This window comes from Schistocerca americana, chromosome X (assembly GCF_021461395.2).
Source record: "Schistocerca americana isolate TAMUIC-IGC-003095 chromosome X, iqSchAmer2.1, whole genome shotgun sequence".
Lineage (NCBI taxonomy): Eukaryota > Metazoa > Arthropoda > Insecta > Orthoptera > Acrididae > Schistocerca > Schistocerca americana.
Genome location: NC_060130.1, coordinates 683269118 through 683285095, shown reverse-complemented (window position 1 = coordinate 683285095; position 15978 = coordinate 683269118). Strand labels below are relative to the sequence as shown.

Here is a 15978-nt window from a genome sequence, read left to right as displayed (position 1 = left end):
TTAAAAGGTAGAGCAAAATCCAGGTATGTGAAGACAGGTAAACTTATAAGACTTTCTCTCAGTATTAATGAGCAACTCTGCTGTCCAAACAAAAGGAGCTCCCTTCTTTAGCAATTTTGTGAGCGGTTTTGTTGTGGCTGGATAGTTCTCTACAAAATGATGATAGTAAGTTGTTAATTCAAGAAACAGTAGCAATTATTTAATGTTCCTTGACACTGGAAAATCATTCACTGCCTCTGTTAACCACAAAACTGGTGTGTACACCATCTTCCACATTTATATGGCCTAAATAGTGCACTTGTGATGGGACAAAACTGCACTTTACTAATTTCAAACTTAGATTAGCATCACTAACATGAGTTAGAACATTTCTCAGTCATTCTGCATGTTCTCTTATAGTACTTAAAAAGATAGTTGTGTCATTCAGGTATATGAGACATGTGGTCAGCTTTAAATCTTGGAAAAGTAAATCAGCAAAGTGTTGAAACATAGCAGGAGCATTTTGGAGGCCAAAGGGCATCCTTAGGTATTTGTAATGCCTGGATGGCACAACAAGATCTGTCTTTTCCTGATATTTTGGAGATACAGGAGTTTGATGGTAGCCAGAGTGCATATCTAATAAGGTGGTGAAGAATTTGCATTTGTCAAGGTGATCAAAAGTATAATCAACCTACAGAAGGGGATAGGTGTCCAGTTTTGTGACATTATTGATTCACATATCTACACAAACTTGATAAGCCTTTTCGTCTTTACTGGTTCTCTTTGGGACAACTGCTATAGGTAAAGACCAGGGGCTGAAAGGAGGTTCAATTACTCCTGCTTCTAGAAAATCTGAAATATTTTTCACTACTATGGGCTACAAGTGATATAGTAAATGATAAGGTTTCTGGACTATAGGCCTAGCATCACCTGTAAGAATCTCATTGCACATTAAAGAAGTTGCCAGAAGTTGTTTCATTTCTTCAAACAAACTTGGAAATTCAGCTAGAATGGGGCACAACACATACCAAATTGCCTTACATGAATGTTCAAGTTTCTTTTGAATTTCTGCTTTCATAGGGAATGTAACTGAGATAGAATTTATGCAAACTGTTCTTTCAGGCTGTTCGTTTTCTTGGCATGCTCTTATTTTGTCAATATTTACTTCATGTACAATTGCGAGTGTAGTACACTGCGGAATTTTTATATCTCTGTTTCCAAAATTATTTATACTCACTATTAAAAAAACACACTCTTCTGTTGTGTTCATTCAAGATAAACTGCACTTCAATGTTTCTGTTTACTGTCTAAAACTTCATTTCTTGTTAATGCATCCACTAAGAAAATATATCCTCTTAACAAAACTTTATTTAGCTCTGTCCAAACAATTTTCCCTTTACCGCCCAATATTTTCTCCACTTCTTTTTTTTTTAACTTCAACGCTGTAGTATTTGGTTTAGTGTGTTGTTGGAATGCGGTCCTTCATTCTGGACTCCCTTGTGTCCTTATAGCAGGAAAAAAATGCCAAAATTGTGGACATTTCCCCCAAATTGGACTTCTTCTGTTTGGAAGTTAACTATGCCTTGAAAATGGCACAGGAAATTATGGCCTAAAATGGCATAAAAATTGTGGCCATTCTTCCAAACTATTTTGAATATAGACTGGTACTTCTTTCCATCTATTTCCAGAGTTCCACATATTGTGAATCTATTGGGTAAATTACTCTTTTTTCCCAATCCTCTTAGTCTGCAATGTGGTAGTTTTAATTCTTGACTGTGAGTAGATTTAATGAACAAAAAAAAAAAAAGACTTGTGTGCCTGTATGAATCATAAATGTAGCTTGCCTATCATTGATTTTTACCTTGCAAAGTTACGTTTGCCAGCTGAATGAATCCTACGTCTTGTACTGGATTCGCTTTTCGAATGGGGAATGATGGATAGTGGCAGAACTGCTCCTGTATGCATTTCCCACATTCATATTCCTTTGAGCACCTCCGTAACCCATTTGGTTAGCTGAGTGATGCTGTAGAGACCAACAAGTCTCTCTCTCATGTCTGGTCTTTTTACAATAGGCACATGCCGGAGCCAAAAACTTAGGAGCTTTGGAACCTGCGCATTTGCAATGAGTACAGCACACATAGGCAATAAATGCCCATCTACCCTGGTGGAAGATTGGATGAACTGCCGAGACCTCTTGTGCAGAAATGCGAGTCATATAGCCTCCCTTAGTCTACTCAGAAAAGCAGACTTTACCTTAGCACCTAATTGTGGGCCAGTCCCACGAACAAATACATCAACACAGTGAGCTTCTTCTTCTCTGATAAATGTTTCATTCTTTTCATTACTTTCCCATAGTACATATGTGTGACATGACACAGCTCTTGTTCTGTCAGCAAAGTGCTCTAAATCCTTTCTGGAATTTTGGCATAGGGTGGAAAGTTGGTCCCTACAGTAGCTAATGCTATGCTTATCTCCATATTGTACAAGGATTCAAATGCCTTGGTATTTCTGAGTCCTTCCATGATATTAACATAAATGCATGCCTCTCCTTGCAACTAAAGGTGAGTGACTCCTACCAACACTTCATCACTTCATGCAAACAGTTTCCCTACAGCTATTTCACTTTGTATGAAAATGTGGAAATTTTTGCCTTGTTCATCTCTGAAGATAGGAATCAGTAAACGCGTTGCAACACTAATTATGGGCTGGGGTAGAACTTGCTGTGGGAACCCCAGAAATGGGGAAGCAAGGCTAGCTACAGGCACAGTGCTGCTTTGCAGTGTCGCATTTACTAATGTCTCATTAAGGCACCTTTGCAGTTCATCATTCTTCATCCAGAGTTACTCAGGCCTTGTTTACCTGTGAGGATTCTTCTCCAGCTGTTCCTGTTACCTAGCCAGAGGCATCGTTTTAAACCACACACATAAACACAAAAGTCTTCGGCGGCAGCTCATGGTTACAGCTCAGGCAATATTGGACACAGTGGCATCTTATCCCTAAAAGCGAAGTTCGTGACTTACATTTGTTGATTGACAAATGGCTTTGCAGCATTATACAGCAAGATGACATTGGCGCCTGACATTGGGTTGTGCTAGGTCTCCATATCCAAGACGTCACCTTGTGTGAAAGTGGCAGAGATGATGGGTGAGATCGGTTGGCCTCTTGCATCTGCAGCAGCACATAACTTGATGGCACTGCACAATGGTTTCATGCATCTGCTCATTGCTCAATAATTTGTATGCAGCATCTCAAAGCCAAAAACAGAGTGAATGCAGCATCCAAATTTTGATGCCACTTTTCACACCCTCTCTGAGATGTGGTCAGGATTGGAAAGTGGTGTGGACTTGTACTTAATATACAGTACTCATGTTCAGAAAACGAATCTGTATAGGTTTATTTGCTCATGGGGATTACATGGTGAGGCTTGCCAGTGGGCAAGAAAACTCCAGTAGCCTCAGACTCATCTTGGAGGAGAAGGTAAAAACTAAAAAATGAAAGAACTAAGCCATTTAGCATTTGTTCTAGGCAGCAGCTTGGAACAGAGGAAAGAGATGTTCTTTGGTCAAGGGTCTAAAAGACCTCAGTCTCACAAGTCAGGTGATCTTGTAACATGATTTGATTGGCAAGCAAGCTTTGCTGATGACAAATCTGTACTGTTCTATCCATGGCAAGTTATCAGCAGTGGGCATTATAATGTCTGAAGAGCAAAAACCAAATCAAGACAAGAACACAAGCCAGAATATCAACCACCCACATAATCAAGATCAAACAGTAGAGATTTCGGTAAACACTTGCAAACATCTAAGAGACTGAATATCCACATGTCAAGATGCTAAGCTAGTAAACACATAACTGACTTGAGTTGACAGCTGCCTAACTTGGCTCCTCAGAAACCAGGGGCTCTCTCCAGTACACACAGCGTGGGTGCCCCCTGTCGACAAACATCGTACCCAGTTGGCTAGCTGTCAATATTGTTGGTTCTGCATCCTCCATTGCCACTGCATTATTGGCAGGTGCGAATACCAAAGATTCAGCCTATTCCAGTGTGAACTGTTTGATTGTTGTCACATCATCTGAAAGGCTATGGACAGAATAGGCAGACTTTTTGTAAAATTTAAATAACAAAAATTACTCATGTTCAGAGCCTGGGGCACCTTGTACAGAGTAGTGTTTTATCAACAAGTTTGCAGATACTAATCCTTGTGTTGCTGAATGATCCTATTTTGCTGCAGTATGTCTGACAGCTGTAGGTGCTGTTCATCTCATAGAGAAGCATATTTTGATTAACATCTTCCCATTTCTTATTCCAAAATTTTTAAGTACTGTACAACAGTTTTCATTTCTTGAGAACCTTCTTGGCACTATTTTAATACCAAGAGAGGGTGCTGTTTCTCCCTTATTTAACTATTCTCCTTTGTACATATCTTTGGGTACTTAGCTTAATTATTTACTTAAACTTGAGCTGAAGTACTGTTACTGATTACTTTTCTAAGTTAAATATTTCTATATAATTTCTGATAATTTACCTGTGCCATCCACTGCACTAAAAATTTAGGCTTACTTCTTATTTTTGTAGCTCTTTGTATCATGGTGCAGCCACATTAAATTAACTAATCCCACTCAGTATGTGAATGCCCTGATTGTGATCAGGTCTGTTTATTCCCAATTAATCACATCAATTTAGATTATGAGTGGTATTTTTAACAATCTGGTCCAGTTAATTTTCGGTTATAGACTGTCAGAACAGTTTCACAGAGAATGTCATGTTTAACCAGTTGTGAGAACCTAATTTTGCAGTTTGATACAGTCTTTTTCATGTATAACCGCATGATTTGGGGACAAACATACCAGTGAACTAGGTTTTTCAGTTGCAGTCTGTTTAGTGTTTGTAGTATTTATTTATACAATTTGTATGCTAGCTTGATTCAAACTCTCCTCAATTATATGAAATAAACCATCTCTCATACAATGTAATTTGTCATCATGGGCTACCGTTATGATCCTTTCGTCATTCTGAATGAGAACCCCAGGCATACATGCTGTGACCATAATGTAGTCCTCACCACTTATTGCCACTATTTCCATAAGTAGTGTTTGTATTTGCTGCATTTGCAAATTGATGATAATTATTAGATCCTTTCCCCTCTGCTTTCTCTGTAGCCTAGTAGTGTGTGTTGCAAGCTTTTCAACAGGAGATGTGTATTACATTGAGTAAGAGGTATTGCCAATTCAGACAATCATTGCAGTAGCTCTGGTTGTAGGGCATTTGTAGTACATGTACCTTATTGGTGTGTCATCATTTTGCATGCATCCACCCACCCACATAAAAAAAAACACCCACACACACACACGCAACACAAAATCATAACCTCATTATCTTAACTGTGTAACAAGAGTAACTGACTCAAACCCCACTGTCAACCTCTAACAATCTTGCCATTAAAATGAGGTTAAAAATTTGTCTTTCTTCCTTTGACCCTCACCAGGAAACAACATTTGCTGCTGATTTTTAATATATTTACTTGCTACTAAATAAATAAACTCACATAGCAGTAATAGCAGAATAAAATATAAGCCTACAATAAGAGTGAAACAAATTGAAAGAGAACAACACCATACTTAGAAATGTGCACTGCATAAAGGAAGATGAACAATAGAATCAGCTACTGGCACAAAGTGAACTTTATTGGCACAAAAATGTTAGCATTGTGAATATATTGGTAACAAATAGATCACACTTAAGATTTGTTACCACAAAAGGCAATAAAAGTGAAAAATATCACAAATCGTAAAAAGATGCACTGAAATCAAATATATACAACAGCCGAAATATCATACAATGTCCATAATTTGTCTAGTACACAACTGTTGATCATAAGAGTTTATTTCTTTTGAAATGTATTTCTGTGACAGCAAGCTTCCAAAGTATTCAAAATATATGATGTGGTACACAGCATGGAAATTTGTAAACAATAGTTTAAAAATTACAAAAAGATAAACTAAACAAGACTTTTATTTTTCTGTAAAAAATTTTAATCATCAGTGTTCACTGAACTTGTCATTGAGCTGTGGGGTCCTGCTTGTGCAAAAAATAAAAGTGTTTGAGTCAGCTAAAATGTTTGACAATAACATAAGAGTACAACTTTGCAAACACATTCTGTAGTCAGTATGCTATATGAAATTACTTTTGTATGTTTCATTGTAGACTGAAAAAGTAGATAACACAAAGGATTAAAATAAATATATTTAAGAAGGAAAGATTTTGAAATAGAAATCAGGACGCTAGATATCACCTTCACTAACAAGCTGTTATTAGTTAATTTTCACTTTTTATTAAGTAGTAATTCAAATGAAGGAAAATTTTTTAGCCATATTAACACTATGCTAGACTGAATAACAACTCAGAGTACAAGGACTGGGAAAAAAATCCATGAAATTTGTTAAGAATTTTGAAGAGATTGTATTATTATTTGTCATGAGTGTTTTAAGGAAGCCATAAATCTCTAGAAGTTTGGAGTCATTTTTATTATCATATGTAGAAACCCATTGTGCAGAATTTAAAGTGAATCTTAACTTTATCTCTATGTCTGATATGTTATTGCAGTACAGTGTATCTAAAACTGTTCTATTTTGTACACATATAATAAAATTTATGTTTTGAAGAGCAAAATAACGAATTTGAATGTAGATGTACCAAATTTCTACTAGGGATCCAGTAAAATTCATTTTGCTAGTATTTTATTTAGTCTTAAAATACCTTTATAATGAGTTTTTGTTTTGTAACTAGGTAACCTTGCACAGGAAATAACAATGATAATACAGCACTTTTTCTGATATACTTCTGATTGGACAATATCAGAGTGAAGTTGTATCATTGTAAGAAATATACCAACAAATTACTTATTTCTCTGTTAGCCTTGGATTATAATAAAATATGTTAAATTTCAAAATTAAGTTATTAGATGTAAAGCAACAAAAATATCCAACATAAAAATAGTAGATTATAGAGACCACATTACTTTGAACATCTTAGTAAATGATCTTTGGCAATTCTGTTCATTATTCTAGGAATACACTAATGTGCCAAGAGCAGCATACATTTGCAGAAAGTCGTTCTGAAAACAAAATACAAGAAACAGGAGCTATGCAACTGTTTGTCTTGATTCTTTAATTCTGAACTAGAGCTATTTTGCTAAACAAATGTGAAAACCATACTTTATGAGATATTTCTTTTACCCAAGGAACAACCTTACTACTCATATCGACCTCATGTGACAAGCACATTGGATAGACATCAGTACTCATCACGTTCAGGTAGTGGGACAGGTCTCAGTACGTCCACGGGCCGTGCCAGTTCCATGCGACGCATGCGTCATTTGTTGGATCTGGAATCACGACATATCCCAAATCCCTCTCCAACAAGGACTCAAGATCCTCGCTCTCATCTGCTGGATATAAATCCTGCAGGTAATGTAATATAGCTTCTGAAATTATGAAAATGTAATTGATTTGTCACTACAAATATCACTGCTTTTAATTTTTGTTACTGTGTAATAAACTGAAGAACACAAAATATAATCTTCATCAAACCGAGATTACTAGTCAAGTTAAGTATCATTCAAATCAGCTTTTTGCAGTTTTGTACAAATGTTTTACAGTTCCATTATGCAGAATGGTGTGAAACATTTCTTGTAACAGACATGTAAAACTTTGCAGGAGAAGAAAGTTGAACAAACATTGACATCTATGTAAAAATAGTGATTTGCACTTAATAGGAAATGACCTCACATGTTCAGTTCAGCAGAACAGTATATTCCAGATTCCAATGTCCAGAGTAAGCCTCGCATTAGGACAAAGATTTTTGATATTTAAATTACAGCTGAAACTCTCATGCAATTCTTTAAAAAAGTAGTTCAGAAAGTATCACAATTATAAACTGATCAAGCTATAAAAATTTGCTAAACTCTTATAGACCTCTTAAATAAAAAATAAATAAATAAATAATAACAGTAGAACAACATGAGAGCTAAACCTGCCTTCCAGAACAACAATTTGTAATCACAGAAATTTAACAGATAAACTTTGTAGTGTGTAGTGAGTGAAGTGTTATGAAACAATGTGTGTGTAGTGTGTGCAGTGACTGATAGTGAGATATGAGTGAACGGTGTGGTATTACATTCTTTTAATAAGTTATTTGTAAAAAAAGTATTGGATACCAGGAGTAAATCTAACGATTATGTCTAACTAGAAGTCTGTAAATACATATGTATACAAATTAGCTTATTTTAAATTGATCTAACCTTGTAAATACTTTGGCATGTCCTATATCCTTCTAAAAAGAGATCTGCGGATGAGTAAAACTACTACTACTACTACTACTACTACTACTAATAGAAAGTTACAATGCTGTTCTAAAATATTTGTGACAAAACATGAAGAGTTTTTACACTTTTTAAGAGTGATTTGAAACTCAGGTCATTGATAATAATAAATATCTTTAAATTATGTGCCATAATGCTGGTTTCAGAGCATATTATAATTGTCAGTTGTAGAGTGATTATCAATATTGTATAAAAACAGAGGTAAAATTATTGTCTGTTCATCTGTTCATAACATGTTGGAAAGCCCTTTTGACAGAGAACGAGTGGCTGAGTGAGTGAGTGAGTGAGTGAGAGAGAGAGAGAGAGAGAGAGAGAGAGAGAGAGAGAGAGTAAGAGAGACTGATAGGAAAGCATGGAGAAGGTTTGCTCAAGTATAGTGGAGGTGAGGGAGCAAACACCTCCATGTTATCAAGCCTGAATAAGTGTGGATGTGGACAACACAAATTAATCTGAAACTTCCTGGCAGATTAAAAATGTGTGCCAGAGCTGTCATCAGACCTAGGACCTTTGTCTTTTGAGGGCAAGTGCTCTGCCAACTGAGCTATCTAAGCATGACTCATGAGCTGGTCGGGTGCACAATTTTAATCTGCCAGGAATTTTGAAATCCGTGCTTACTCCACTGCAAAAGGAAAAATTATTTTTGAAAGGATATTTTGACAAGGATATTAAATTGTGGTGTGTCAAATTAAACTACATTACACAAAAGAAATGAGGCTTTTCACATTGCTAAATGAGTATTTTCAAGATCATATTAGAACAGTAACAATTTGGTTACATTGAACTGTATCCTTACACTGAACAAAATTTTTATCTTACCTCCTGCTTTTATTGCTCCAAAAAAAGGAGCCTTAAAATATCCAAGTTGAGAAATCATCCATAACTATCTTACTGATTTTATATAGAATGAAACTACTTCTATTTAGGAGAATGCTAGATTTTTGTGTTTGGTTCTAATCTACAGAGGTCACAACCATCTTTCAATTTTACATTTCATGTTGACTTAAGGTTGCATTCCTGTGCACCAGACGTCAGAGGTGCAAGCATATGAGTTACAATTTGTTAAGAATTTTGTATTAATTTTAGAGATTTATTTTTTGAGCATAAGTAAAGTAGTACTGGTGAATGCAATTTTTAACTAATGACAAACAGTACTCTTTTCTAATAAAGAGAGGAATTTTGTCAAAGACACCACATTCTCTGTCTTTACTGAATTTTCTACATCACACAGTTTGTTTATAATACTAATTATGTGGCCATGAATTTATAAACAAATATTCCATATTTAATTGTGATTTAATAAATATTTTAATTTCAATTAATTTTTCTGTTATGTTTTAAACAAATGCTGATAATTGATATTTCAGAATTTCTTAAGTACAAAATGGACAAACCAGTCACCGCTCTTGGCAGTGAACCAAATGCCCCAGCAGAGCCTGGAATCAGTGGACTGCTCTGGGTACATCTTCTGGCTGGCAGAGGTCTCCGTGCCACTACCTCAACCTCAGCTGCTTCGACGCCATCTGGGACCTCTGCTATTGGTAATATTTCATGCAGACCAGGTGTAATTAGTGCAATCTGTCTTGCACTGTAAGTTTCATGTGAAATGGAGATGTGTATGGGTAAACACAATGGAGTACTTTTGTGACAGTTAAACCGCAAAATCGATGATTTACATAGCCATCCTGCTTTTAACGACCATTACTTGTGATGTCAAGGAAAGTTGTGGATGGTATAATAGAAATATTATGAAAAGGATAGATTGCTACTCACCATATAGAGGAGACACTGGGTCACAGACAGGCACAACAAAGAGCTGCTACCCATTTTAGCTTTCACCCAAAAGTCGTTCTTCTGAAGTACAAAACATGCACATTCACACAAATCACGTACACATGGCCACTGTCTCTGGTCACTGCAGCCAGAGACAGTGGTCATGTGTGTTTGAGTTTTACTTGTCGGAATGCATGTGTTTATTACTTCAGGAGAAGGTCTTTTGTGCAAAAGGTAAAATATGTAGCAGTATTTTTGTTATGCCTGTCAGTGACTCAAAATCTCTATACAGTGAGAATCACTCTATGCATTTCATAATACTTGTCATATTTTACAGGACAGAATACAATGAACAGAAGTTAAAATGTGATTGTGAAAGTCAAGAGATCTACAGTAGAACAAGAAAAGCAGACCAATATAAAGTTGGTTTAACTTTCTGCTTCATCTGTTTGCATTACAACATGTTCTTGTAAATTAATTTTTGTACAATGACAGTTAACTACACCCTTCATTTTTAATGTGGTACCTTCATAGTACCATCACAGCCTGTACCTGACAGTTTTTGCAATTTGCTGTGGCTTACTTTTACACTGTACAGTGTTGTCTGGAAAGGAAAACAAGCAATAAATGTTGCAGGCAGATTCAAACTGTAATGTGGGTCATGATCACATAATAATTCAGCTGTTAAGAACATTTCCTGTGAAATACAAAGTTTTGGTTTATCAGGCACCAAATTATTTAAATCATAAAATGACTCACATTGTTTCTCAGACAGTTTCCTTCAGTATGTATTACATTACACAAATCTTAATAATTTTACATACATTCTAATGTAGGCCAAAGATATGTGGTAAGTTATATCTGCCTATTTTCTACTAAAGTTCTCTCAAATATCTACATCATTCTTATATCAAAACTGATAATTTTACTTTAAGCACCAGATTTTTTTTATTCCATAAGGATAATTGTTTTCCTCTAGCAGAATCTATTGCTACATTTTAAGCAAATAAATATCTCATATCACTGAAATTCCAAGGAAAAAGTACCTTGTATGATGAAGCTTGAAACTGGAATTAAAGTTTCAGAAATGAGACCTTGTGGTCTGAATCACAAGGGAAGACACAACAAATAACTATTATGTTATAATTCATAGACTATCTCTGTAAACTTCTGTTTCTGAGAAAAATAAAATATGTTAATAGTATGTTATAGAACAATTTTCTCAAAACATTTATTTTGCATTGTTCAGTTAATATTACATCCTGTTCTTTCGGTGGATATGCCTTTTTTGGTTCTTGTTTAACTGTCTTTGAGATAGTTCATGTAAAACACGTAAATTTATGTTTTTAAGTCATTACAACTTTCATTTCCAGGAGGCAATGCTACTTCAGGACTGAGAGATTTATATTGTGTTCTGGAATGTGATCGGGTACATAAAGCAAGAACTGTTGTAAGGACAGGAGATCTTGTGTTTGACTGGGATGAAACATTTGAGTTAGATTTGGTTGACAACAGAGAACTAGATTTCCTAATATATTCATGGGATCCTCAGTATAGGCACAAGCTGTGCTACAAGGTAAGTAAACATAAATTCAAACAAATGAAAAATTGTACTCTTATTTGAATAGTTTTCTTCATCTGTTTATTTCATATTTTTATGTATTGTTGTTGTATTCCGGGTGTCCTGTTTATCTTGACCACCCTAAACAACTTTTTGTGTAGAAACAAGAAGAAAACTGTACCCAGCAATTGTTGTTTAGCTACTAGGAGAACATTAAGCCACATGATTATATTTCTTGTAACTTTGTTCATTATAAACATATGAAAAGCTTTATGTCTTTTTTAAATAATATGCTATGTTTTTTATTCAGTAATTAACTTATCCTCCTTAATACCTGTTCATAAAAATGTTTCACCATGTACTATTCACATAAAAATGATGTTATTAAAAATGTAACATGAAACTGACTTTCACTCTCCTGTAGTGGCACACAATGCAGGTAGAAATTCCACCTTATTTTCATTGGTGTACATTGCACTCCAACAAAACTTTCAACTGAAGATGGTTGACTGAATGACTGGTGTGCATTTTCCTTGTGTTTCCATTTGTTTACCATCGACTTCAGCAAATGGACAACTCACATTACCCCACTTATCCACACTGCAAGTACATGAAAGTCAAAATTAATTTTGTGTTATGTTTTCAATAACATCATGTTTATGTGAATTTTTGGACAGGTCTTGAGAAGAGGAAGTGGATTATCACATAAAAATATTGGGTGCTATTTAAAAAAAGACATACTGCTGTTGATATCTTCATAATGAACAAAGTTACTAGAAAGGCAGTCATGTTGATTAAGGTCCCCCTGGTAGCTAAGCATCATTTGTTTGCTGGGACACCCAGTATGTCTTGCATCAAGCTTCGTAGAGATTTTGGTTCCATGCATTTACAATGAAAAAATATGGTACAACCGTGGCATTTGCTTGAAGTTATTTGAAGAAGTAATAGGAAATGCAATTTAGAATGGGTAGACTGATATTTAATCCATGATGGTCCCATAAGTAAACTTGTTATCTTGTAATTGTGTTGCCTGACATATTTGATATCGTATAATAGCCATTCCTGAAAACCTGAAAACTGAACACTTTTCTAAAGAAATTTTCAATGAATTGTGTGACTCTCTGCTACATATTAAAGTGAGTAAGAGAATAGAAATGTAAATATTTAGGTGTATGTAATTACTATTGTAGGTTGTGTTTTATATGTTCCTTAACATAGGCTGGTGGTTCAGTTTATTATAGCTTAAGGGAAATGGAGCAACCAGAATGCTAAAGATATGAAACCACTCTCACCCTAAGCTGAATACAGCTATTTATGCCATAAAGACAAAATATGCTGTTTTTAAAAGGTATCTTCTTGTATAGGCCCTAAGCAAAGATGTAAATTCTGTTCAGTATATGCTATTCAGTGACATCAGGCATAGATATATGTGGCAGCGCTAACTGCCAATGTCAACAGCAACTGTCAACATCAACACAAAAAGCAATGAACAAGTGTACTTCTTTGGAAATAATTGTCTTTGTTGTCCTGTTCCTCTTTTTTTTTCTTGCATCTCATGCTATGTTGTAAAGTGTGCTCTGATTACATTGCACTTATGAGAGTTAATAAAGTGTTAAAGTATATAATTTGTGGTCTCAGTGCTTGAGTATCACTGATACCCACTGCCATATGAATCCCTACATTGGTGACCCATGATAATGGTTTATGTTTTACAAACTTAGTGAACATGCCATGCAGCTTCTCACCTATGCAATGGATACTGAAGTTCATGAGAAGCTATTACGGCCTTTTTCCAGTTTGTATGGCATGTTCCACATAAGTCTGATAATGTGAGTGTAAGTGACTTCCAACTGCTTGCCACATGTATTCTTGCGTGGGCTGATGCCACATTCAAACATTCAGTGCAGCCTTCCATTGACCTGATTGGCTTTTGTTTGATGGAAAATCATCAGAGGTTTATATTTACTTGTGCTGCAGAACCCACACTTCATACCAGTATACAAGTGTGGCAGCAATGCCTTACTCCTCCCGTTGCAATGTGTGCTATTGCACTGGACATCCAGGTGACAAAACCATTTTTAATCATTGATGGAGCGTGGCCAGCTGAGCCGTGCCATAAGATTTCCATGGTCGCTACCATATCACGGCCAATCAACAGGTTTCCGATTGCTGATACCTCCCAGAGCAATAATGTTGGTGCCTTACAAACACTTTCCCAACAGTTACACTCTATAATGTACTCCACCAAATCTTCCACAGTTCTTATCAGATCAACAACATACTTGATTTGTGGTCAGAAAATCAGTTCTCTTTACTAACAACATTTTCAATGATGCTGCAAAGTACTTCACTTTACTGTGCCACATAGGCAGTGTGCGATTTGCAGGGGGGGATGGGGGGGGGATTTCCCCCCCCCCCCCCCCGCCCCTCTGCATCAAACTATCCCCTTCTCTGGTTTTAGTTTATGCATCCCAACCTGGGATGTTTATTTCCCAAGCACTGGAGTAAAACTTTACATATAATTTAAATTTGTATAGCCGAACACTGAAAGTTTACTATTAATATGTTTGCTTATTAATTTTGAAAAAGTGTTATGTAGTAGTTAAGCATTTCAAAACATTTAGAACTAAATGACAAGACGACGAACACCACATTTCCGTAGCATGCCACAATGTTGCAAGACGTTGTCCCAGCGTAAACGAGGCTTTAGAACCAGGTCTGTATTGTATGGTGGATGTGATGCGTTGCGTACGAAACTAAAACCTGCAATCAGATCCAAACGTCATGGAAAACTGTGAAGAGGTGTCATCCTGCAACAAGGTAACGCTCACCCACATTCTGCCAAACGGACAGCTGATGCAATAAAGAAGTTGAGATTCGAGGTTCTGGAACATCCACCATACAGTCCAAACCTGGCTCCAAGCGATTTTCACATGTTTGGACCCTTAATGGAAGCACTACAGGGAAGAAAATTTGAAAGTGATGAAGACGTCATTGCTGCGGTGCAAAATTGGTTACAGATGCAACCGATAAACGTATATTCTGATGAAAAAAAAAAAAAAAAAAAACCTCGTAAAACGTCGGGAAAACTGCATTGAACTCCAGGGAGGTTACGTAGAAAAATAACGCATGTTTCAGTTTTCTATCATCAGAGTAAGTACAGCTTTTCACAAATGTGCCTTTACTTTTTGAATTCCCCTCGTATACCTGTATGTAGATGATTTTGTAAATAAGCTTTACCTATAATGTACTTTTAAAGATATAAGAAGTGATGGCTTTTCTGATAGTGCATACGCGTGAATAGTGAGTTTCGGCATTAACATCTATTTATAAATAACTGTTTAACCATGGGTAACACCACGGTCCAAGCTAGTAACATATATAATTATACTAACCCCCTAAGACATCCCCCCCACTGCTAAAAGTACAAATCGCACACTGCACATAGGTGACTATACAGCTACCGTCAGTGATGTCATTCCCTTCCCACTGCCTTTAAACAAGTATGAAGCAGCCAAGGCTTTACTGCTTCAAAGAACTGGTAAATCACCCAAGTAGCAAATCCAACAGGATATATATTCTATACCCTGACAGTTTTGGCACCACTTACAAACATTGGTGGGCTTATTGTGGACTTATTGTCAAATTGATAAAAATTATTTCCTCAGTGGCAAGATGGCTAAGTGCTTACTATTCACATGCTTTAGACTGTGTTTATATAATTTTTAATCTGTATTTTAGCTCATTAATAACTATGGGTGTAATTTACACAAAAACAAACATTAGCTACATATGCACACACTATCTATTCAAAAATTGAGGGGGTGTTCAGAAGAAATGTTTCCTTAAATTCAAAGACAAGGACATCAATAAAATAAAGAAAAGATGAAGTAAAGAAAAGCACAGTGCTACAGCACAGTAGGGGAGGAAAGGGAACAGTGAGGTGCAAAGACTGAGAATCAATTTACACTTTCCAAAAAAGAAAATGATTAGGATATTATCTTATCATAATGATGTATAAAGTGCTTAAATATGTGCAGAGTGACACACTTATATTTTGCAGCATTTTATTACATTTAAAAAGAATAAAAAACTGAAAGTGTCTGATTCTACCTATGAATTTTTACTGGTGGGTAAAGTGAGACAGTGTCTCAAATTTTAGCAGTCATCATAAGAGTGATTGTTGTCATTTTATCTTGACTTGTGTTGTGGTAGGGTTTGGCAGTAACAGTATTATACATTTTTTTGTCACTGTTAGAAATATGAATTACTACAGACATCATAAAT

General features: G+C 35.8%; 1 protein-coding gene across 1 annotated transcript in view; it reads left to right on the top strand.

Annotated features, from left to right (window-relative positions):
• LOC124556249 (rho GTPase-activating protein 100F) overlaps positions 1-15978 on the top strand; it is a 280318-nt gene that overhangs the window by 101207 nt on the left and 163133 nt on the right. Inside the window, exons 13-21 of the mRNA XM_047130237.1 lie at positions 493-607; positions 739-862; positions 3877-4024; positions 4122-4214; positions 6023-6138; positions 7048-7135; positions 7221-7446; positions 9725-9898; positions 11504-11706. Coding sequence (XP_046986193.1) covers positions 493-607; positions 739-862; positions 3877-4024; positions 4122-4214; positions 6023-6138; positions 7048-7135; positions 7221-7446; positions 9725-9898; positions 11504-11706 — 1287 coding nt within the window. The remainder of the gene's footprint in view (positions 1-492; positions 608-738; positions 863-3876; positions 4025-4121; positions 4215-6022; positions 6139-7047; positions 7136-7220; positions 7447-9724; positions 9899-11503; positions 11707-15978) is intronic.